At 49.7% G+C, this 23613-nt stretch overlaps 2 protein-coding genes across 6 annotated transcripts; one reads left to right on the top strand and one right to left on the bottom strand.

Annotated features, from left to right (window-relative positions):
- On the top strand, positions 1-5993 carry CKMT1A (creatine kinase, mitochondrial 1A). Of its 5 annotated transcripts, none has more exons than XM_045823292.1 (10): positions 1-147; positions 916-1245; positions 1858-2056; positions 2260-2355; positions 2721-2942; positions 3083-3168; positions 3288-3411; positions 5075-5209; positions 5413-5538; positions 5751-5993. In XM_045823292.1, the coding sequence occupies exons 2-10, from the start codon at positions 1097-1099 to the stop codon at positions 5865-5867; spliced, it is 1254 nt and encodes a 417-aa protein (XP_045679248.1). In that variant the 5' UTR covers positions 1-147; positions 916-1096; the 3' UTR covers positions 5868-5993. The 5 variants fall into 5 exon arrangements, with proteins under 5 accessions (XP_045679248.1, XP_045679247.1, XP_045679251.1 ...); XM_045823291.1 differs by having other exon boundaries at positions 14-147; positions 952-1245; XM_045823295.1 differs by having other exon boundaries at positions 14-147; positions 952-1245; positions 5885-5993.
- Positions 5994-6112: 119 nt separating this feature from the next.
- STRC (stereocilin) lies at positions 6113-23349 on the bottom strand. The gene is made up of 29 exons (XM_045823290.1): positions 23301-23349; positions 22200-23000; positions 22086-22110; positions 20106-21354; positions 19067-19129; positions 18859-18969; positions 18522-18688; positions 18140-18326; positions 17893-18008; positions 17497-17629; positions 16968-17150; positions 16660-16698; positions 16309-16476; positions 16072-16137; positions 15478-15603; positions 15070-15128; positions 14131-14254; positions 13906-14018; positions 12247-12382; positions 11151-11347; positions 10858-10948; positions 10489-10645; positions 9715-9884; positions 7954-8109; positions 7436-7578; positions 7100-7248; positions 6776-6873; positions 6532-6679; positions 6113-6334 (listed from the first exon to the last, which is right to left on the bottom strand). Exons 1-29 carry the CDS (start codon positions 23347-23349, stop codon positions 6246-6248), a joined length of 5313 nt encoding a protein of 1770 aa, XP_045679246.1. The 3' UTR covers positions 6113-6245.
- Positions 23350-23613: the final 264 nt, after the last annotated feature.

Genomic DNA, 23613 nt, shown 5'->3' on the forward strand with positions numbered 1-23613 from the left:
CCTACACCCAGTCATCTCACCACACCCTTCACCTCACCTTACACTCCAGTCCAGCCCAGGAACTGAGAGGCTCAAAGAGGGGAGAGAAGAAAGAGGAACCTGACAACTCCCTGCCCACCCCCACCCTCGTGCTGGTGCATTCAACAGGTAAGCAAGGTTGCAAAGACTAGTCAGGAGTCCTGTGAGCAGCAAACAGTCTGAGCCTGGAAACGGCTTAGAGAAGGAAAAGATCAAAAGTGAAATAGGAGTTGGAAAGAAGGGTGGAGGAGGGAAAAAAGTGGGGGATCCTAAGAAGTGTAAGCAGGATATAGCAGGGTTTCAGATTAGGGGTCAGGGTCCGGGTTGGGGAACACAGCATGGATGGGGTAAGAGTTCATGCTTTCCCTGATTCCTCTCAGCCTTGGAAGGAGAGCACAGGTGTGAAGGGAGGAGCCTTAGTCCTCTTCCTGGTTCTAAGGAAAAGGTGACCTTGAATTAACGGATGTCTTTCCCAGTTTCTGCCTCTAACTCTTTCTCTGTATCTTCATATGGTATCTGTGTTTACTCCACGGTTTCCCTGCGGCCTCCTCTCCTGGGAAGACGGAGAGGTTGTTGGGGCAGCCTGAAAACAGAGGAGAGGTTGGGCAATGTTATCCTTTCATACCCCTAGAGTGACGAATCGGGTTTCCAGCTAAACCCAGAGGCTTGGGGGAAGGGTGTTCCGACAGACCCCTTGGGTGCTGTTCCTCTCTTTGGTGCTGAAATCTGGGCAACCTTATCCCAGGGGTGCAAATCTCCGGCCCCCCTAATCTACCTGGCAGATGCTGCCCACCTCCGCCTCCGCACACCTAGCTAGGAGGCAGGCGGGAAGGCGGGGTCTGAGTGAGCCCCACCCCTGGAGACTGCGGCTAGGGCCTCCCTCTCGCCTCCCGCCAGCCTGCCAGTCGCCAGCTCATTGCGCCTCTCCTGCAGTCTGGTTGGTACCAGCTCCTCTCCAGCCTTCACTCTGGGCCCCATTTCGGCTCCAGCCTTGCACCCAGTTCCGGCCTTTAGTCCTTCCCGGTTCCTGCCCCGAGCCAGCTCCTGCGCCGGCATTCCGCAGGAGGATCCTCAAGCCATGGCTGGTCCCTTCTCTCGTCTGCTGTCTGCCCGCCCCGGGCTCAGGCTCCTGGCTTTGGCCGGAGCTGGATCTCTAGCTGCTGGGTTTCTGCTCCGCCCGGAACCTGTACGAGCTGCCAGTGAACGACGGAGGCTGTATCCCCCGAGGTATCAGTGCCTGAGCCCCTACTCCACCCCCGGGAAGTGGGGATGAGAACAAAGATGGGGATGGAGAGGAGGACCCGGGCAACAGAGAAGGGCTATAATCACGAAGGCTCTGGAGTGGGGTGCTATACAGTCTGGAGATCTCAGTGGGGTAGGGGTGGATGCTAAATCATTCCTGGGGACTGTAACCTGCAGTTCCTACCCCCAAGACCAGCTCTGGTCCTGTGAGTTCTGGCTGCATCCACTCTGTCCAAATTGAGAGACCAAGAACTACCCTTTTTGATCTCCTTCATCTTTTCTTGTTCTCCCCCATTTCCTGAATTTGCCTCCTTAGTCTTTCCCCTCCCCCATTCGTAATCTTATGCTCATGGGATGAAAGAATTGAGCAGATCTGGGGGAACTGAGCTGGCCAGTCAGAGAAGGCAAGAACTGTTAGGAAAGAATAGATCATGAAACTCCCTAATGAGATTACCAAGGTTAGCCTCCCTATAATCTCCCCTCCTCCCAAGGAGCACAGCCAGACACAGCTAACTGGACAGCTCCTAGCTGACTGCCCTGGGTCTAGGCCACTTGTACTCTCTCTCCATGGTTACTGGGTACCCACCCCCTCCCTAGTGCTGAGTACCCAGACCTCCGAAAGCACAACAACTGCATGGCCAGTCAGCTGACCCCAGCACTCTATGCCCGGCTCTGCGACAAGACCACACCCACTGGTTGGACGCTAGATCAGTGTATCCAGACTGGCGTGGACAACCCCGGCCACCCCTTCATCAAGACTGTGGGCATGGTAGCTGGAGATGAGGAGACCTATGAGGTAGGGGGCCCCCATAGTTTCCCTGGTGATCCAGTTCATCTTCCCAGTGATCCCAGCTCCTTCCCCCTAAAAACCCCTCACTTACCCTTGAAACTGTACCATTTATACTTATGTTTTCTGACCCAGTGCAATCAATCCACATTTAAATACTGGGAGGGGATGCCTCCTCCTTAACTACCCTCTCCCTCTTAATTCCCCCTCAGGTATTTGCTGAGCTGTTTGACCCCGTTATCCAAGAGCGACACAATGGATATGACCCCCGAACAATGAAACACACCACTGACCTGGATGCCAGCAAGGTGGGTGAAATATTCCACTTCTGATTTGCATTGTCTTATGTACAACACTCTGTTTCTCCAATCCTTAGTTATTTCCTGACTCATGGTCATTATACCACTGAGCTTTTAGTCTTGGTGTGGAGAAAGCATTTTAAGCAGCAGATATGGAGAGGAGAGGGTGGATGAGAATGACCATACTGCAAGGTGGGCAGTTTGCAGGAGGGAATCATGCTGCCTTCTTCAGTTGGGGTGCTTTTCCAATGGGCTTCTCCTTCTAAGGTATGCAATGAAGACCCCTCTAGTCCTTAAGCTTTTTCCTTCCCCCCAACCCTCTGTTCCCACACATTGTGTTTCTGTGACTTATATTAATTTCTCTTATTCCACAGATCCGTTCTGGCTACTTTGACGAGAGGTACGTATTGTCCTCAAGAGTCAGAACTGGCCGAAGTATCCGAGGACTCAGTCTGCCTCCAGCTTGTACTCGGGCAGAGCGAAGAGAGGTGGAACGTGTTGTGGTGGACGCGCTGAGTGGCCTGAAGGGTGACCTGGCTGGTCGTTACTATCGGCTCAGTGAGATGACAGAGGCTGAGCAGCAGCAACTTATTGATGTGAGGGACCTTGAGAGGGACGTTGGGAGGGGGAGCAGATGGAAAGAAGAGTCAGAGGGGAAGCTGGGCCAGATGAGACAGAAGGGCTTTGGGAGGCCTAGGGAGAGAATTCTTCATCTAAGTCCCTTTACTCTCCCCAGGACCACTTCCTGTTTGATAAGCCTGTGTCCCCATTGCTGACTGCAGCAGGAATGGCTAGAGACTGGCCAGATGCTCGTGGGATCTGGTATGAGGCTTACCTTACCTCTTTTGTCCCTGTGTCCTCATAAGTGTCTTTTCCCCTCTATGTCCTCCAATTCTTGCCCTGCCTATTGATCCCTGTCCTTCCCTCTCTTCTGCCCTCAGGCACAACAATGAGAAGAGCTTCTTGATCTGGGTGAATGAGGAGGATCATACACGGGTCATCTCCATGGAGAAGGGTGGCAACATGAAGAAAGTGTTTGAAAGATTCTGCCGAGGCCTCAAAGAGGTTGGAGAAGAGTATATAAGGGAACTAGGTCAGGGGGACATAAGAAAAAAACAAGTGCTAGCACATGTAAATTGACCATATACTTTATCAAGTAACCCAGGATACTTTTGATAGTGAAAAAGATCACTATTAATCACTCCAGGACAATAGGTATAAATCATGACTGTTCAGGGGAAACTTGGACATATGGGCACCCTAAGAATAGGAAGAGAGAATGTCAGGAGTCTAAGGAAATAAAGTAGCTGCCACATAATCTGAAGAAGTAATAATAGGTGGTAGGTCAGTGCCTAGGGTGTGTGGTGTGTGTGGGTTGGTGGGTGTGCAGATAAAGAAAAGATTTGAGCCTGGCTGGTGTATGGAGCGAGGGATTGGTGTGTTCCTGATTCTATTGTAACCACACAGTTCTGAGCTGAGTTAGGCCTCGACTTGGGATTCTGTCAATTTTCCTAAAGTATCACGCTTAAGTTTTAAACTGAGAGTGGGTGGGAGGGAAGGTAGGGAGAAGGTGGAGGATGAAATGGCTTAAGAAGCTCCAGAATATGTGGATCTGCCTGAAGGGTTGAAGTGAATCCTCAATCCTGTATAGATTGGGTATCCATAGTCAATTCTAGATTAGGAATTTCAATAAACAAAATTCTTATTGTATGTTCTCATATATACAGTTCTATTTTGGACTTACAGAGAGAGAGAGAGAGAGCACACTTCTTTCCTTTAGATTCTAGCTGGGAAATTTCTACTGTTTTTGGCAAGTAATAGATAGCATATTCTGACTGTAAGTGGGTAGAGAAGTACTTTTAAAGTTATGTGCCACAGGTTCCTCATCGATAAAATTGGGATAATAATACTTCCTACATTATAAGTTGTTGTGGGGGTTAAATGAGATCACGAATATAAAGTACCTGGCTCATACTAAGTGTTCAATAAGGTTTAGCTGCTGTTATTATTCTAGATAGAAGGGCTTCCCCATGTTCAGCATGTAAAATATTCCCCTATACTATGGTTCTTCCTGAACTATGAACAGGGTCGCCTTTACTCATGTGAGATAGTGCTCTTCATGTCCATCACTCTGGCAGATCTCTTGTTTCTTCAACCCTAATAGTCATCTTCATGATTAGGATACTTACGTGAACAAAAACACCCTTCCAATTCTTCCCCACCCCTACATACCTTTGAGTCTGGCCCTTCTGCACTTTTTCTCTGCTTTCTGGTATGTACTCCTTCCCCAGAAAACAGAAGGCTCTCTTGTCTCTTCCTATTGCAAAGCCTATTCCTGTCTGAAAGGACCCTCCCAAGCTCTAGGCTTATTAATAAAAATAATCAATGCATGCAGAGCTCATTGAATAATCAACCCTTTCTCAGTTCAGTTCAACACTTCCATTTCCCTACTAGACCATCCTTAATGGATCATTCCCTCAAATTTCTCTTCTTCTACACACAAGGTGTTTTTCTGGGATCTCATCATTGTTGACTCAGTTGATATGCAGAATGATAACGAACCATTTCTGCCCCCCCAAAACAAAAAACAAACAAACAAAACTAAGCAATGTCATTCTTTCACATCCCAAGTTTCTGGTTCTAGACATATTTTTAGAGTTCCTGTGGGTCTAGTTAAGGGAGGGTCCACATATTCCTGACTTTTCACTAACAGCCTTTGTGAACTCAGGTGGAACGGCTGATCCAGGAGCGTGGCTGGGAGTTCATGTGGAATGAACGCTTGGGATACATCTTGACCTGTCCATCTAACCTGGGCACTGGACTTCGAGCAGGAGTACACATCAAACTGCCCCTACTAAGCAAAGTAAAGGAGTTGAGGGGTTAGAGAGGGGTGTTGAGTGAGGAAGGTGGCTGTGTGTGGATGAGGGAGTGGGCACTTTGGAAAGGAGCCAGACACACTGTGGCTAAAGGATCTGGGAAAGAGTTCTGAGCAGGTTTGGTGCCCTCTCAGGTAGATCTAATCTCTTTCCCTATTGACCCTGCTCCCAATCCCTATCTCCCCTCTAGGATAGCCGCTTCCCAAAGATCCTGGAGAACCTAAGACTCCAAAAGCGTGGTACTGGAGGAGTGGACACCGCTGCCACAGGCAGCATCTTTGACATCTCTAATTTGGACCGACTGGGCAAGTCAGAGGTGAGAGCTTTAGAGATTAGGGTGGGGAGAGGTGTAAGTCTGTGGGGGTGGAGATATGACAGTAAATGAGTGTCAGGAGTATAATAGAATCCGAAATAAAATTCAGGCTGAGTGGGGAGGAAATTGAAAATGAGTTCTCAGAGCAGGCAAATCAGTGCTAAAGAAAGAAACTCAGGTTGTGGAAGCAGAGATCAGGGATTACCGTCCTTTAGGTGGAGCTGGTGCAACTGGTCATCGATGGAGTAAACTATTTGATTGACTGTGAACGGCGCCTGGAGAGAGGCCAGGATATCCGCATCCCTCCACCTCTCGTCCATAACAAGCATTAACTTCCCATCCTCAACAGATAACTCAAGATCTCCAGGACTTCTGCCCATTCTAATGGTGGCCCATTCTACTTGCCCTGGATGCCCCCCACTTCCTCTGTCCCAGTAAAGACACCTTGCTATGCTCTAGCTGTCTGTATTATTTGTAATGATGGGGTGAGGAGGGAGCAGCCTCTATGAAGGAAAAGAGGCAATGGGGTTATTTATGATGTAAAGAGACTCCAGATATGGTATGCCAGATGCTTATTCTTAGTTGGGTAGAAAGCATCAGCATTTTACCCATATTACTCATCAGCTTCCTGAATACAATTAGAATATTTGCAATATTTGTACTTTATTCATTATAACTTAAGATTTCTTCTTTTAAGTATTAAGACAGGCTCATAGCAGGTTGCCAAGGAAGCAGATGGCTAAGACCAGGGCCCAGGAGGGTTGTGACAAGTCCTGGAGGCCCAAGGCTGTGCTTCGACCTATAATGAGACAGAGAATGGAAGGAATGTTATGACTATGCTCCCCAGGATCCATTGATACATGCACACTAACTGCCTGTACACCCCTTCACTCCAGGAATCTCCCTGGGTTGGTTCTAAGAATCAAATGGCACCAAGCTAGGAGACAGGTTCTGGGTCAGGAGATGGAGGGTCACACTGTGCAGCTTGGAACTCACCCAGCTGTTCTGGAATCTCCATCCCCTCATGCTGGGCCCATGCAACTGCTCGTCGCTGCTCAGGACTCAGAAAGGCCATTTGCTCAGGAGTGACAGCCACAGCCTGAACACTGGTGAGACTAGACAGCTGGGTGGGGCTGAACACCACCTGGGGGTGGGGGCAGTAATTGGTATATCCATTGGAGCCCCAGTTGGGCTCTGGTTCTCTTGTGGTCACCCCAGGTCTGAGTCCATCAATACTTACAGCAAATTTAGGAGCAGGAATGACAGAAATGGCCAGAGGGGTAAGGCCCTGGATCTGCTCCCGCAGCAGCGCTGAAAGAGCCAGATCTGGGATCCCAGCTGTTGAAGCAAGTGGGATGAGTATCCAAAAGTTGTCTTAGATTGGCCTCTTCCAACCTATAGACCTCCTCCTACCACTCTCCACATACCCTACCACAGACCTTCTCCAACACATCTCCAACCTCTTATTTAAATGCCCTCCCAGGCTCCATCCAGAGCAGCCATCTATCCAGTTCAACCATGGTGTGGTACTCAACTAGCACCAGCAATGGCCCAGCCTCTATACCTGCTATTGTGCCAATTTCAGTGAAGATCTCAGGCCCCCAGTTACTGACTGGGCCAAAACCACCAGGCAGCACAAGGAGTTGGGCCAGAACCTCCAGCTGGTCCTCTGAGCATGGGAGATGCAGGTTGCCCAGGAAGAGAGCTGCTTGACTGTAGAAGAGCAAGAAGGGAGAAGGATTCAGCCATGGTGATCAGCTCTATGATCATGAGATGGGGATAGAGATGGCTTCAAGTGAGGTCCCTTCCTCCATGGGACCACTTCTTCATGATCCTTCCCTCCCAAGTGAGCCCACCTTTACCCAGCACCACCACCCACGTCCCTCCCTCCACAGGTGACCTAAATTCCCAACTGTTGATATGCTGTAGCTCCTCTGGTCGCAGTCCACAGAGCGTGTAACCCAGTGCAGTCAGGTGCAGGAAGTCTAGGTGGCTCATGTGCCGGCCACTCTGCCGCAAGAAACTGGAGACCACGACCCGGAGCTGAGGTGGAGGGCACAGGATAAAGATAGAAATCAGGGGAATTAGTGGATGGGGAAGTGATTAGGGAATTGACAAGTGCCACCAAATTATATTCTTTTATTATTAAGACCTGAAGATCCAATAGTCATGGGGAAGGTTGGGGATCTAAAAAAGAGAAGGACAGAAAAAGAGAAAAGAGTCAGGAAGGAGTATTACGTGTCCAGGACCTCAGAGTGAATAAATCACAGAGTTTCTAAGGCTATTAATATGAGGTATTAAGAAAAAATATAAAGAAAGATCATTCAGAGTCATAGAAAAAAATTCTTGGGCTTTACATGACCAGAGGACTTTGTGGGATGGATGTTTGGAAGATGGTAAGGAGGAAGTAGTTGTTACCTGAATAGAACTCCAGCCATCTATCTGCCCGAGGGTGCTCAGCACTCCCCAGTCCACCAGGATTAGCTCCTGTAGTTCCCGCTCTCCTAGACCTATTAATAGCCGACCTAGCTGCAGGATCTGCTCAGGACGAAATCCCCGTGGGGGGCCCCACAACTATGGAGAAAGAGTAGAACAAAGTGAATGGAAAAAGCACTGGACTAGGAGTCAGAATGCTGGGTGTTAGCCTTGCCTCTGACCTTAGCTGTGTAACTCTAGGCAAAGCACATACCTTCTCTGGGTCTTAGTTTCCTCAACTATAAAATAAAAGGGTTGGACTAAAGTTCCTCTGACTAAGCTGTTATTGGAAGATTCTAGATTCTCAGTAGGAAAAAATAACAGACTCTAGTCCATGGGTTCTAAACTATTCTGTGAACCAGACTCACCAGGAATCCTGTTAAAATGCAGATGCTCAGACCCTATCGTCAGAGAGTCTTCTTCAGTGAGTCTAGCATAGGACTCTGGTATCAGCATTTCAAAAACCTGCTCCCCAGATGATTTTGATACACACCAAAGTTTGCTAATCACTGCTTTGGCCCTCTTCATTATACTAGCTTTCTTTCCTCAGTATTCATCCCTTCTGAATTTCTACTCAGGAGCCTAACATTTTTTGCCTCTGGAGGTTTCTTTTTTCAGTGGGGGGAGGTTTGCAAAGCTGTAAGCCCTGGCCGCTTACAGGGTGGCTGAGCCAGGTAGCTCAGTTTAGAGCGTCATCTCTGTATGTCAAGGTTGCGGGTTCACTCTCCCATCAGGGCACATAAAAGAAGCAACCAATGAATGCATAAATAAATGGGACAAGAAGTCAATGTTTCTCTATCTCTCTCCCTTTCCCCCTCTCTAAAATCAATAAATAAAAACTTTAAAGAAATATTTTTCAACTACAGGTGACATACAATATTATATTAGCTTCATGTGAACAACATAGTAGTTAAACATTTTTTAAATTTTTTTTCTTCTTTTTAAAAAGATTTTATTTATTTATTTTTAGAGAGAGGGGAAGGGAAGGAGAAAGAGAGGGAGAGAAATATCAATGTGTGGTTGCCTCTTGCATGCCCCCTACTGGGGACCTGGCCCGCAACCCAGACATGTGCCCTAATTGAGAATCAAATTGGTGACCTTTTGGTTCGCAGCCAGTGCTCAATCCACTGAGCCACACCAGCCAGGGCAGTAGTTAGACATCTATATAACTTACAAAGTGATCACCCATGTAGGCCTGCTATCCATCTGGCACCATACATGGTTAACACAAAATTATTGATTGTATTCCCTATGCTGTATTTACATCCCCATGACTATTTTTATAACTAGCAGTTTCTACTTCTTGATCCCTTCACCATTTTCACCCATCCCCCCAAACCTCCCCTCCCATGTGGAGACTATTAATTTGTTCTCTGTATTTATCACTTTTTTTTGTTAATTTATTTTGCTCTTTAGATTCCACATGTAAGTAAAATCATATGGGATTTGTCTTTCTCTGTCTGACTTATTTCACTTAGCATAATACCCTTTCGGTTCATCAATGTTGTCAAAACCGGCAATATTTCATTCTCTTTTATGGCCAAGTAATATTCCATTGGATATATGTACCAAACCCTCTAATTCTTTGATCTCCTTTTACCCCACCTCTCACCTCGCTATTCATTCACTTGTTTCCCACACTGCACCCAATCAACTTTCTCATGTTTCACCACCACCAACCCCAACTGGCCTTCCAATCCTAACCTGTTTTGCCTTGCCCATTGCTGCCCGTAGTTCCTCAGGCCCAAGTCCTGGGTCTCCTGCAAATAGTGCCAGACAGTCCTCAAAGTCTGAGAGCTCCATCTGTGCAATCTGAGTTGCAGACCAGGCTGCTGGAAACGTCCCCCGTATATCTGCACAATTTGGCACAGGTTCTGAAGGGGGAAGGCAGGGCCACGGTCAGTGCAGTATTAGAATATCCTATACTTTAGAGAACTACAGAAGGAATGACCCCTCCAACCTTTGGAGGATCGGTCAATGTGGGCAGTAGGGGTCAAGGGATTACTACAGTGAAAGATTTATAGGACACACAGGATATTAGAACAATTGACTGGAGAGAACAACCCTGACATTGTATAGATGGAACACTGCAGGGGTTGCCTAGGGATTCAATGGCAGATCTAGACCCAGCACCCTACCCCCAAAGTGTCTCCTTTCGACACTCTAAGCTTCTTCCCCGCAGAGAACTTTCAGTTCTTAACGCACAGGGAGAAGACAGCAGGGAAAGGGGAGTCCTGGGCTAGTAATGTAATGAGTTATAAATTCCCAGAGCTATAGAGTCCTAGAACTAGAAGAGATCTTGAAGAGCATCCTTTTGACCCCTGAGCTTTATATATTAGGAATCCCAAGTCCAGAGAGCAGAAGGTGTGCAAATTTGTTCAAAGGACACAGGACACCTAGAGCCCCATCTTCTGATTGCATGTTGCATACTCTTTCCTGTTCACCCTGCTTGAGCTGTGAGTATTTGGGTAGTTTCACCTGGGAGATAATCTGCAGCAGGTCGTACAACCCCAGCTACCAGAGCCGCTTTCTTGGGAGCAAGCTGTGGCCCCCCACACAGCTGTCCAGCTCTGCTCTGTTCCCAGCTCTGCTGCTTCTCTAGAAGCCGCTCCAGGGTCTCTGGGCCCAAGGCTTCCTGTGTGAGAAGGTAGAGGGGAGGTGGGGAGATCTGGGTGGGGCAGGGCCAGCTGCTACAGCTCTAATTCCGAAGTCCTATCTTTTTTTAACAGTCTCCCAAAGATTCAGGCTTCACATTCTCTGCCCTCAACCTCTTTGGCCTTTGCTTCCCAGAACCAGCTCACCAATCCCCTCTCTGTTCTTACTCCCTCCCTTGTTCCTTCACCTCACCCTGGGGATCAAGGAAATCTCCTCAGTAGACAGAATGAACACGAGGCGTCCAGCTTGCTCTACTTCATCCTGGCTCCACAACTCTGGCTTCCTGAGAGACAAGAAGAAGGTCAGGGGCTGGGATGCTGAGGGAACTGTGAGGAAAAGGAAGGAGAAAAGAGGACATGCTAGGATTGAGGACTCAGGGCTCCAAGGGACCTCAAAAATATTGAGTGAGCTGCTACTGATGATGATGATGGTTGAGAGACTGGGTGCAGGATTAGTTAAAATCTGAAGTTCTCAAATGTCCATACCCAAGAAGAGGCTCCCGGGACAGCAGGCATCCCAACTCTGTGGCAAAGGGCTCTCCTAGGCAGAAGCCCTGCAGCTGATTGAGGTGGGCCAGCAGGGTCTGTAGGGGGATCCGTCGTGTGCTCTCTATCCCCAGGAAGCCAACCAAGGGGCCCAATGTCTCCAGCACTTCCCTTGAGACTGTTGTCTCCTTTGGAGCCTAGAAAGGGACATTAAGACTTGGGAAAATGCACCTCTGATTCAAAGGACCAGGCTCTTTGATCAAGACACTAAGACTTTGACCTTCCCTCCCTCCTGCTCCCAACTGAAGACCCTATAATGTCACTTTCTTAAACAGTGAGCTCAGACAGAAGCAGGCAGAAAGACTGGGAGGGGGGATCCAAAAGATTCCTTGGACTCCAAGGGATGTAGTCAGGAAGCATTAAACCAAAAGATAGGTCAAGGGCAGTGATTTTTAACCTTTTCCATCTCATGGCACATATAAACTAATTACTAAAATTCTGTGGCACACCAAAAAATATATTTTTTGCTGATCTGATAAAAAAATTAGGTATAATTCTTATTTATTCATACCAGACAGCTATTGTTGTGTTGGTGGTTGTCATTTTTTTTTAAATTTGACAGTCTAAGGGAAAAGAGGTCAGAGCCTCTGACTAAACAGTCAGGTATTGCATTTTTTAAAATTCTCCCAGCATACCAGTGTGCTTCTTGCAGCATAGCAGTGTGCCATGGCACACAGGTTGAAAACTACTGATTTAGGGTCTAGGCAGGGGTGTCTAACCTGTGGCCCATGGGCTGATGTAGCTCAGGATGGCTATGAATGTGGCCCAATACAAAATTGTAAATTTATTTAAAACATTATGATTTTTTTGTGATTCTGCATCGCAATGTATTTAATGTGTGGCCAAGACAACTCTTCTCCTTCCAGTGTGGTGCAGAGATGCCAAAAGGTTGGACACCCCAGGGCTGTAGGGCCTTCTAGATTGGAACCTGTTTGGAAGCAGAAGTGTGGGGATGGGTCTAGATGACAGAGAGCATTGTCTGAGGGGTAAGAATTGCCCCAGCAGCTGCTCTGAGTCTGATAGAATGGACTCTTACCAAGTTTTGTAGTGCCCTCTCTGCCAGGGCTTCCCGGTGGAGTGGGGTCAATTCCAACAGTTGTTCTGGAGCAGCCCGTACCAACTCCACCACCAACATAATGGATTCACTGGACAGTCTGTCCATCAACCGGGTCCTATAGCAATTCGACAACAGGGACACTTGGAACTGAGCCAAATTGAGAAGGGACCAGAGAATGCCACATTTCCCAGACAAGAGGTAACACAAGATCAAACCCTGTGCCCATGACAGGGACTGATATTAAACAGCCCCAGATCAATTCTCATCATAGTGCTTGAAGGGAGAGAACAAAGGGAATGGCACAGTTCTAGTCTTCCTGAAAAAAAAAAAAAGACAAACAATCCCACCTTGTTAAATTGAATCAAAAGCCAAAAGTATTAAGTACCACTTAAAATTGTTCTTTATTTTATAGATCCTTTAAAATGAGGTTCACAGAGATCAGTTGGTGGGGTCTTAGTCACAATTCCTGTTTCCTAGTGCCATCTTTCCTCTATTCACTGTGCGACAACTCCCTCCCATTTGTATAGTGCTACACAGTTTACAAGTTCCTCCTCAGTGTTCTCTCCTTTGACTCTTATGACAAAACCTGGGGGTAAAATAGGTTTTGTTTTTTTTTTCACATCCTCTTTCACGAATGAGGGCATTGGATCTTCTGAATCATGGTCCAGGGTCATTCACCTTATTCAGGCCCTTGGGGTTCTAAATTATCTCAAAGAACCAACATAGTTAAACAGATTTAAATGGCATTAAAAAATAAAAACTTTTGCCCAAAGGTCATAACTCACATCCTATACTCTATCTAGGTTTGTCAGTTGTGGAACTGGGCCACCAAGTAGTACAGGAACCAAAATCTGAGGAAAGGCCCATAAAAATGTAAGGATGCGGTCAACTGCTTTTACCTCACTTCATCACCAAGAAGACTAACACCAGACTTCTTCTCTGACTTGCAGTTCTGATGGCAATGGAGTAAGAATCTCTGGGTTGGGAGGGAGCCTTAGGTTCATTTCCTTTCTCACCCAACCCATACCTGAATCTGCTCTACAACATTCATGCCATGGGGCCATCCAGACTAGACTTCTATAGCTCCTATGACTGGAAACTCACTGACTCAGTTTTCTTTATATTGTGCAAAAATCTGATTTTCATTCACTGCTGCTGGTCATGTCCAATGAGACCATTCAGAAATGTGCCAATCTGTTTTTTTTTTTAATTTGATAGCCTTTGGGGTATTTGAAGGCATTTATCACATTTTTAAATAGATTTTCTCTTTATCTATCCCTATGAACTCACTGAGAATACAGTGTCCTGAGTGCACTACAATCTTCTGGGCCAGGGTTGGACTTGCTTCCCCCATTTCAGTTACTGTTTTCTCTGTTAATGTGGCCTGGCTTACTTTCAGGTTGCTTGGCAAGCCACCTCACAGGGCTGCCACCCTCAGCTCTTTCTTGCTGGGACCATGTTCTGGGAACTAACTGATACACAGAGCAACTTTGAATAGAATCCTCAGCTTCTGGCAATACTTGATGTCAAGGAAACACCAGACAGAAAAATCACTACCTCCAGGGCATTGACTAAGGACAGAGCTTCTACTCTGGGTTGAGTTTCTAAGGATCCAGCATCTCCATTTGTAGCACTTACGGTAAGTCCAGGAGTAGCTTAGTGTCTAGCCCACTCAGTTCTGGCTCCAGGGTGGCCAGCTCTGGCTCTGGCATTGCCATCCTCCGCTGTAGCTCTGCCCAGATACAAGCCCTCTGTGGAAAAGGGTGGGGAGGCAGGGCCAGACAGACCTGAGCATGGGAACATGGGAGTGGCCAGAGTCCCTGCCTCCCTGCTCCCACTTTAATGCCCAGACACCTCTCTTACCAGGCTTCCCCGAACTCCAGTGGGCAGTTGATAGATCATGTGTACCACTTCAATGAAGTCTGTCATCAGGTTGATCTGCTGCAGAAACTCACAGGACATGCCACCTGCCAGGGTTCCCAGAGCCCTGTGGGTGTGTGAGTGGGTAGATGCTCATGAGCACCTGCTGCAGCCTGTCTGCTCCTTGATGTCAACACTCTCAACACAAGTACAGATGTTTGTTTGTGGGAGTTTGAGGAATGTTTTTCCCCAGATAGTCTCATTAGCTTCCCACATCATCACTATTTATCAGAGAAGAACATAAAGATTTACAGAGGTCAAATGACATTCTTAATATCATTCTACTAAAAATAGGATAAATTGAAACTAGAGCCCTGTCCTCAGGTTCTAAAGCCCATGGTTCTTTTACTGTGGGTGTAGGTAAGTAATATTTACTTATTCCTGTTTATTCCTGCTTGGCCAGTGGCTCTGAAGTCACTTTGAATTAAACTAATAATACCACATGTCTACTGGAAGCTTATACTAGGCCAGGCACTGTGTTAGGTACTTCATATGCCTTATCTCACTTAATCCCCACAACTACCTATGAAGTAAGTACCATTTTAAATCCCATCTTACAGAAAACAAAACAAACAAAACAAAACCACAAAACCAAACTCTGAAGTTTAGAGAATTTAAGGGATTTTCTCAAAATCACAAATAGGTGACAGGCCTGAGACCTGAACCTGGGTCTCCTGAATCCCTTAGATCTAGCTGGGACAGGTGTGGCACTGTAGAAGGGCAGAGAGTAAGGAGAGGAGGAGGCAGGAGAATGCCCACAGGTTGGGACCATGCATCTTTCATCCCTGTATGCCCTGTTGCATATCACATGATGCCTGGAACATGGTAAACACTTACAAGCACTAGCTGAATTAAACTCACTGCTCAACAAAAGTTACTCACTGCAGATTCCTGAGGGTCAGGTTGTTGGGCACCTGCATCTTCTTCCAGAGAAACTGTGCCTACAAGAGAAAGAAAGAGGAACCACTTCCCAGCAGAGATATTGCCCAACGACCTAAATTGCTTTGGACCCAGTCCTGCCTCTGACCCTGTGGGCCCCACCAGTCTCTCACTCTCCCAAATGCCCTCTCCTGTGTGTGTGTGTGTGTGTGTGTGTGTGTGTGTGTGTGTGTGAGAGAGAGAGAGAGAGAGAGAGAGAAATGAGGAAATATGGAAGAAGGAGAAAGAGCAAAGCAAGTCACATTATATAGGATACTAGGAATAAGACACCAGATCTAGGTCTGAGGGATGGGTAGAAGAGGTGGAACAGATTGAGAAAGGGGAATTTGGGGGGTAAGTGGGGAGAATTACCTGCTGCTCAGACCAGGGCAGCTCCCGGTAGCGCCTTCGGTCAGCCAGAAGAGCCGGAGAGTCCAGTTGCAGCAGCTTTAGTGGGAGCAGGGGAAGCAGGCAGTCTGGCCAAGTGGTGGGGATGGGCTGCCGGTGGGGATGGGTGTAGCAGTGTAGTGACAGGTGAGAGGGTCTGGACTTGGCCCTCAGAGGAAAGGAGCCATGGGGGCAGAAAGGGACCAAAGCTAGGATCAGAGTGGAATGGCATGTGCCACTGCAGCAATGCACGCCTGACAGCCCTCACCCTGAAGGCGACTGTGGCCAAGTGTCACTGCTATTTAGGCATCTGAGGAACTAAAGTGCCTTAGCTTCTCTGAGCCTAGGTCTGTTTATCTGCAAGTGTGGTGGTTGGCCTGCAAGGTTTCTCAGACCCTTCTGGCTTTTCTACAACAGTGTGGGTCATGTTATCCTGAATCTGGAATTGGGGAGACCTGCTAATGTCTTGGTGGGCACAGAGCTACTAACCTGAACTCTCAAGTCCACTGTCTGGGGCAGCACTAGCCATATGCAACTGCCAGGGTCATGGAGATCCTAGTCAGGAGATCCCACACATACCTGACCAGGGATACACACAGCTGCCCCAGCACCTGTTGCACCCATGTTTTTAACGCCATCTTTCACCTGCATGAGAAGTATGTGTGTTTCTGGGTGTGTGGGTAGGTATGGGAGGCCTTCCCTGGCCACGGGGAAGATGCCCGCCTCCCAACAGGAGCCCACAGCCTTGATTGTCTCACCACACCGCCCCCCACCCCCCGCCCCTGCTCCACCTGCTACTCCCATGTACTCGAATACCCGAAAGGTCTGCAGCAGTGCTGCGGTCTGGCAGGCTGAGAGGTGTGACAGCTCAGGGGCCAGGCAGGAACAGGCCCCGACCAGAACTCTCTTAGGGATGGCCTGCAGTGTCTGCGAGCTGAGGCCTGGCAGCAGAGGATGCAAGGAGCAGAGTTCCTCCAAGGATAGCTGGGAAGCAAGAGAGACAAGAGGCCTGAAGGAGAAGGGCAGGGTGGTGGGGAAGACAATAATCACAGTGCAGCCAGGCAGCAGGTATGAGGGGAGCTGAGAGGGAGGGAGGGGCAGATGTGGAAGCCAGGGAAAGGGGGCACAGAGACCCCTCAAGAATGTTGAAAAATTGTTGCTACTTACTTCGTGCCTAGGAAGGAGCCGTCCAAGCAGCAAGACAGCCTAAGGTGGGATGGGACAGGAAACAAGAGTTCTCAGGTCCCGGCAGCCAGGTCCTAAGCCCTCCAAAACTTTCAGTGGTCTCTCTATCACCCCCAGTAACCAGCCTGGCTCCTGGCTGTTTCTTGGTCTGAGGAAGGGGGATGAGGGAATACTCCTCGGAACAGAGGATTAGGAGGTTTCAGGGAGGGTGATGGTATCCCTGCGTGTAATTCTCTTGACTGGCATTCCAGAGGGTGGAAGGCGGATGCCAGGGAGTGAGGTAGGCCCACCTGGGCAGGTGTGACACTGGTCCCCTGCAGGGCAGGAAGCATGGCTCTAAGCTGGGGCTCTGACAGCTCCTGCAGGAAGCGGAGGCCCAGCTGAGGGAAGAGAGGGGCCCAGACCCGCAGCTCCCGGGGGCTCATCACAGCTCCTCCAGATGAGCGCAACACCCCCAGGAGTTCATATGCCACCTGTAACCAAAGAAGATACAGGACTGGAGAGAAAAGACAGGTTCCCTTAATCCTCTCTAATTCCACATCCAGATTTCCCAGGGCCTAGGCTAGGGTTGGAAACAAGGATGGGACAGGAGCAGGTTGGGTTCAAGATGTCAGAGGATATGTTTGGAGTGTCATAGACCAGATAGGGTAGGGTCAGGAAGAGGTGGTAGCAGATAAGAATGGCATAAGGAATGGAGACAGCAGAGGTGGGGGAGGGCTGGCACCACTGTGTTCAAGCTTAGCTGAGATGACTGGGCAAGTCCTCCATACAGACCCAGGGAACTCCTAGGGTCTGGTAGGCCTGTGCCAAGGGGCTCACCCGTCCTTGTGGGCTGAGGGTCCCGTTGGCTGCACATTCCAGCAGCCCCTGTTCTACTGGCCCCATTGGATCATTCAAGGGTACCAGGCTCTGCAGCTCCTCAGGGGTCAGGAAACAAGCGAGGGGTCCCAGCCTGAGGAGGGCACAAAGCTGGCCTTCATGTGGTCTCTGAGGCTGGTACTAAGGCAGGGACCATGTGGATGCATGGAGTAGGCGCTCTGACCACCAGGCTAGGACATGCCATAAAGCTAGGAGAGTGTCATAGGTAGGCCTCCCTCCTGGAGCCCACCACTGCCTACCCTCTTGCTCCTTTCTACCCAGGACTCTAACCCCTCGTGGCAACTGCACCTGCTTTCTCCCACTCTGGCCTTGATCACTGATTCTACAACTACTCACCTGCGCACTTGCTCCTCTCCATCCTGGACACTCTGGTTCACCAGGCTACGCAGCACATGCCGGGCATGTCCTGGCCCGAGACCTGCTGCTGGCCAGCTATCCTCCAGGGCCTGGATCTGAGATGGGGAGGGTCAGTTTGAGTTAGGGTCACTGTGGGACAGTTTCAGGGGCTCACTAGGAGACATACTTCTGACTCCCATCCCACCTAGCAGAAGATGGACTAGTCAAGTGAGGATGATTTTCATACCTGCTGAGGACTGAGCTGAAGAAAGTTCTCTAGAGGAAGGTGGGGAAGCAGAGGCAACACCGCCCACAGAAGCTCCTGGGGCCAGGCAGGCACTTCCCCGAACAGCTCAGGGGCTAGCAGTCGCCTTGCCAGAGCCTCTTTCTGTTCAGGCCTCATTCCTGGGCTGTTATCCCGGATGGCAGCCAGGCTGGGGAAAGTAATGAGCTTTAACCCTCAGCCCTGTTCCCAATTGTTCCCTGGTTCTCTGCAGCCCCACTGTCATGGGCAGGAAAGAAACTCTCCCTGGTTTTAATAGAGAGGGATGCTGCGGAAGAAGCTGCTCCAGGCGAATGGGGTTGGCCTGACCCTGACAGGATCAGGAAAAGTGGTGTGAGGTCCTTACACACTGTCGTTGGCCAGCAGGGATGGTGGGAAGCGCATCAGGTCAGAAACAGCCAGGAAGGGGATGAGCGGTGACAGATCAATGAAGAGCTGGGAGGTGAGGCGTGGGTACCGCTGGAGCAGCAAAGCTGTCAGGTGACCAAGGGCCTGCTCCTCAGATGGTGGTACCTGTGGGGGCACAGGAATGGATGCTGGGTCTGGAGACGCTCAGTATGTTTGCCATCTCCTCTCTTGAGTTCCTCCTTCCACTGGGGCAAGCCTTCTGCACACCAGGCTCCAGATACTCCTGATCCCTAGACTTCTCCCTCCACCCTGTTCCCCTCCCCCTCTATGCCCACCTGCAGCTGGGACCAGGAACGGTGCATGAGTGTCAGGAAGCCCTGAGCAGCCTCTGTCTCTGCTGAAAGCACCAGCTGCTGGAGATTTTCCGGGGGCATGTGTAGGTATGCCTGGGAGTAGGAAGTCATGGTGAGCATAGCTTCACAGGGTGGGGAACTCAGGCCACAGCTGTCACTCAGTCCACCCTCAAACCCCTCCAACTGTTACCTGCATTAGAATCTGCAGGGCCCAAACACTCTTCTCCCTCTGGAGCAGATCCCATAGAACAGGCTGGTGCGGGGAGACAGACAAGATGCCAAAAGAGCTGTTTTCCCTGTCCCTCCGGCAGCTTCCTCAGGCAGTCCAACTCCACTAGCTAGGATGAAGCTAGCATGTGTATTTCCTCAGATGTTAAACTCCTTTAAGTCAGGGACCACATTTCTAACATCTCTTATACCCATGTCCTCTTCCAAGCCAGGTCCATAGTTGGCTCAATAAATACTTGTGGATCTGAACCAAATTACTACAAGTCTATCTAATCCCACTTCATTGATCCCAGGGCTTGAGAAAGATGGCTCCTAACATGGTGTAAGCAATCTTTATATACCCTACAGAACCTAGCAAAGTGCTTTACACATAACAGGCACTCATTGAATTATGGTATTTGTGTATTCTGTCCCTTTCACTCTACAGAGAAGACACTGAAGTCCAGAAAGCTAAATTAAATTACTTGCCCAAGCCCATACTAATTTGTGGCATAGTTAAACTTAGAGCCCGAGTCTTCTGATTTGTAGTCTCCCTAAATTTTTCTCATTTCTGCCTTATTTTCCTATTTTCACCAGCTTTCAATTCTCACTGTCTAGGGACAGAATTAGAGCCTTCCAACTTGATCCATTTCCTTTCTGAAGCAGAAAGGTGGAGAGTCAAAAAAATCAGAAAGAAAACAAGATAACATTTATTACATATTTCTGTCTCGTGCACAATGCTGAGCTCGCAGCATATATTATCTCATGAGATTCTTACAGCCTCCCCAGAAGAGTATCACCATTATTCTCCCCCATTTACAGATGAGGGAAAAAAAATTATTCAGAGAGGTTAACTAATTTTTACAAGGTTGATCACAAAACAAAGAGATCAACACTGGGCTGTCTCACTCCAGAGCTGTATGCTTAAACCACAACATTATACTACTGCCTCTCAGTATTAGAGATTCCCGAGGAGGCCCTTCCCTCTGTTCCAGGAGCTTTCACCTTGGCAGAGCACTCACACTGAAGCAGGCCAGCAGCTCCATCTTGCTCATTCCAGAGCTGTCGGTGAGTTCCAAGTCTGGTGAAGGCGGCAGTTCCTCCTGTTCCAGATATTCCCCAACCGTCCGCAGCACACTGCGCCGGCCCTCTGGGCGGAAGGCATCCCAGAAGGAACAGTTGTCTGGGAGACTGGAGAGCAGCAGGGCCTGACCCAGCATCCCCTGAGCTTCAGTCCCTCCGGCCCCTGGACCCATGAGGAAGGTCAGCAGGCGCAAGAGATAATGTAGGCGTGTAGGGTGGGCAAGGGCTGGCACAGAGGACTGACAGCGTGGCAATTGGGAGAGCATGCCAAGCAGGAAGGGGCCTGGGGCCAGGCAGAGTGGGGATGGTCCCAGTGGTGGCAGAGAGGGCAGAAGAGGGCCCAGTAGCCCATCTAGAAAGCAAGTGTCATTGCCCCCACGACTTATTCGGCACTGTCCTGCTAGCCAGGGCCAGTAGGGCACCAGGGCTTCATATATGGTATCATTGACACATACCATCATCAGGAAACTGCCCCCATCTGGACAGCGTTCCCCACAGGGTCCAATGTGGCAGGGTGGGAAGGCAGTGATATCTGTGGTAGGGCCCTGGCATACATGCTGAACCCAAGCCTGGTTGCTGGGGGGTACAGCCTGCAGACTTGCCTCCCTACACAGCCGCTCTGCCCATAGAGTCTCATTCTCTAAGAAGCAGCCCCAGAAGATTTCTGGGGTGATGGGAACAGGGGGCAGACCATCAGGGCAGCTGGTAGGGGGTGGGAGCAAACCAGCACAGAGTGGCTTTATCAGGCGGCGGTTGGGGCCAGACAGGGCTGAAAAGGAGAGGTTGTGACAAATTGCTTCTAGGAACTGGTCAGGAAACTGGTCATGGCAGGCCTGTAGCCAGCCTTGGGCACCTGGTGCCCATGAGACTGCATACCACACAGCTGTCTGGCAGATGGCAGTAATGCTGGGAGGGGGTTGCGGGGTGGCAGGCCTGGTGAGCTGGCAGAGCAAGTGGATGGAGAAGTTGGAAATGCTGTAGGGTGGTCCCGGGCCTGAGTGGTTCTCGCAGAGGGCCTCCACAGAGATGGCTCGCCGTTGGCGAGGGCTGATGTGGGCTGAGGGCTGGGAAGTCCTGGGCAGAGGCACACCATTGCTCAGGCAGTTGAGGAGGGCAGGGGGTGGGGGTGGCGATCCAGACAGAAAGCCCAGCGCCTGGACATCCCAGGAAAGGTTGTGCCGGACGCCCCTGAGTGCAAGGGAGGAGTAGGTAGGATCTGGTTAGTTTACATTTCCTCCAGTTGAAGAGTCTGACCCTGGCCCAGAGCCCTGCAGGGGGTGGTGGCAAGCATAGGCTTTTCCAAACATGAGGTCCCTAGAGTGTAGGTGTTAGTTTTAAATCCTGGGATGCAGGGAAAAAGGAGAGATCTGTCCTGCTGAGGCACAAAATCTCCTAGGAGAAAACCAGTCAGAGTCCCTCTGTCTACCTGGCCCCCTCTTCTTCCTTTTTTATATGCGCTTAGGTAACTTAAACATAACCCTTGGATGGCCTCATATCAGTAAATCTGTACAACTGAACATTTCCAGTTGTGCTCTGGCACTGCTGTGCTGAAATAGTAAAGGGTGGAGAAATCTGGTCTTGTCCTTTTTTTTCCGCATTCTGTCTTTATTAGCTAACATTTACTAAGCACTATGTGCCAGGAACTGGTCTATGTGATTTACACATACAGTATCAATTCATTTAATCTCCTGGAACAGCTCTGCAGTAGCTAATATTATCCATATTTTACTCTTGAGGAAACTGAGGCATAGAATGAGAATGTGACCTGCCCAAAGTCACATGGCTAGAAAGAAGTAGAGCTGGGACACCAACCCAAACAGTCACACTCTAAAACCACCAAATTGTCAGTTTCCTCTTCCGTGCTGGAAGCTGACAACTTCCCAAGCCCAGTCCCCCAGAACTCCTCTGTTGTTACTTACCATAATAGCAGCTGCCGTAGGTTGCCTAGGAGGGAAAGAGTAAGAAAGAGGACTACCCCAATCTCACCCCTTCTTGCCCTGCCATAGCCCAGCCCTGGCCCCAGAAGCACTCACCTCCCTGGCACTTCCCATTGGCATCAGGCTCTGGTTGCCCCAGAATGGAAAAGACCTCATCCTGCAGGGAGTCAGTGACACGGAGCAGCCCCTCCTGGAAGGCAGCATAGAGGGGGGCCCCCACTGTGCGCAGCAGACCTCCCCAAAGAGCCTCCTCAGAGACAAGTTCCCCCACTGGGATGAGCAAACCCAACAGACCCTGTAAAAAGTGGGGGGCTGGCTCCCTCCCATCAAGGCCTGTGGCATTGGTGGGCTCCATACTGGGCTGCACCTGCACCAGGGTCTGCCAGCGTGTGCCCTCTAACAACAGCAGCAGAGAAGGCAACCAGTCAGCCACCAGGATGCAGTCAGAGGGCCCATCACGGGTGCATGGGGGCCGGGTAGGCATAGGGGGTCCCCCAGGAACTAAGGCTCCCAGTAGCACCTCTGCGAGTCCACTCAGCACACCTGCTTGGTGCCCCAGGAATTCCCGGGGGGTCTGCTCCTGTCCCAGCAGTGCCAGCACATCACCTAGCAGCCCTAGCATTGGCTCCCAGTCTGGGCTGCCTCTCAGTGTCACTAGGAAATCATGGAGCCGGAGGGCAGGGGGCTGGGGAGGTGGTGGCTGTCCCACCGGTCCCTCCCCCATTCTCCCAGGTTCAAAAGAAGATGAAATGTTGGCCAAGAATGCAGAGAACTGTGAGTGGCTGAGGGACCCCCGGGAAGCCAGGTCCAGAGTGGAGAGCAATGACTTCAGGAGGGAGAGACCAGGGTCCAGGGACTGAGGCCCAATAGGGGCCAGAGTCACTGTAAGAAGAGAAACTGGAAGTCACTAAAGAGGAAGATCCTAAAACCCAAACTCAGCCCTGCCCAGGAGCCCAGTCCCAGCCTGGATCTAAAGATGAGGTGAAGGGGATGGGGAGCTGGGTCCCTTTCATCATCCTATGTTGTCTTGGCTTGCTCTCTTAACTGTCATTTTCTCCCTCAGTTCCAGTTCTTGCCCCCTTTCCTTGCCCCTTTCTGTATCTTTTACCTAAACAGTTAATCTCCTCATTCTTAAGTTTCTTTCCAGCAACCTCCCGCTTCATCCCCAGCGCTGCTCACTGTTTCTCTCACCTGTACAGGACAGCAGCAGCAGCAGCAGCAACAGGGGCCAGGGGCTCAGGGCCATGTTTCCAGGTGAGCACTGGTACTAGAGGTGAATTCTGGTTATTCTCACCTTGTGTGGGATAGCCAGGTAAGGGCAGGGCACTACAGGCAGCCTGCGTCTCCGCTGACACTGTAGTGTGGTTTTTCAGGAAACAATATCTGTAACCTGACAGCAGGTTTGTCACCTGAGCCACTGAATACCTGATCCTTTGACTTTGGAGAAAGGTGTGCTTCTGCGAGAGGAACAAATGATAGGGGATCCCAGGGGGGCCTTGGAGGAACCCAG

Source organism: Phyllostomus hastatus, unplaced genomic scaffold (genome assembly GCF_019186645.2).
Source record: "Phyllostomus hastatus isolate PE091 unplaced genomic scaffold, TTU_PhHast_1.1 phas_scaffold_501, whole genome shotgun sequence".
Lineage (NCBI taxonomy): Eukaryota > Metazoa > Chordata > Mammalia > Chiroptera > Phyllostomidae > Phyllostomus > Phyllostomus hastatus.

What these genes read in the sequence shown, in the direction of transcription:
- CKMT1A (XM_045823292.1), top strand. Translation starts at nt 1,097, where the DNA reads ATGGCTGGTCCCTTCTCTCGTCTGCTGTCTGCCCGCCCCGGGCTCAGG. An exon ending in CTGACCTGGATGCCAGCAAG is followed by an intron (nt 2,356 to 2,720) that starts GTGGGTGAAATA and finishes CTTATTCCACAG; the next exon opens with ATCCGTTCTGGCTACTTTGA. An exon ending in AACTGCCCCTACTAAGCAAA is followed by an intron (nt 5,210 to 5,412) that starts GTAAAGGAGTTG and finishes TCTCCCCTCTAG; the next exon opens with GATAGCCGCTTCCCAAAGAT.
- STRC (XM_045823290.1), bottom strand. Translation starts at nt 23,349, where the DNA reads ATGGCCCTGAGCCCCTGGCCCCTGTTGCTGCTGCTGCTGCTGCTGTCC. An exon ending in CCCTCAGCCCACAAGGACGG is followed by an intron (nt 17,151 to 17,496) that starts GTGAGCCCCTTG and finishes CTTTGGTTACAG; the next exon opens with GTGGCATATGAACTCCTGGG. An exon ending in TCCCGGGAGCCTCTTCTTGG is followed by an intron (nt 10,949 to 11,150) that starts GTATGGACATTT and finishes CTTGTCTCTCAG; the next exon opens with GAAGCCAGAGTTGTGGAGCC.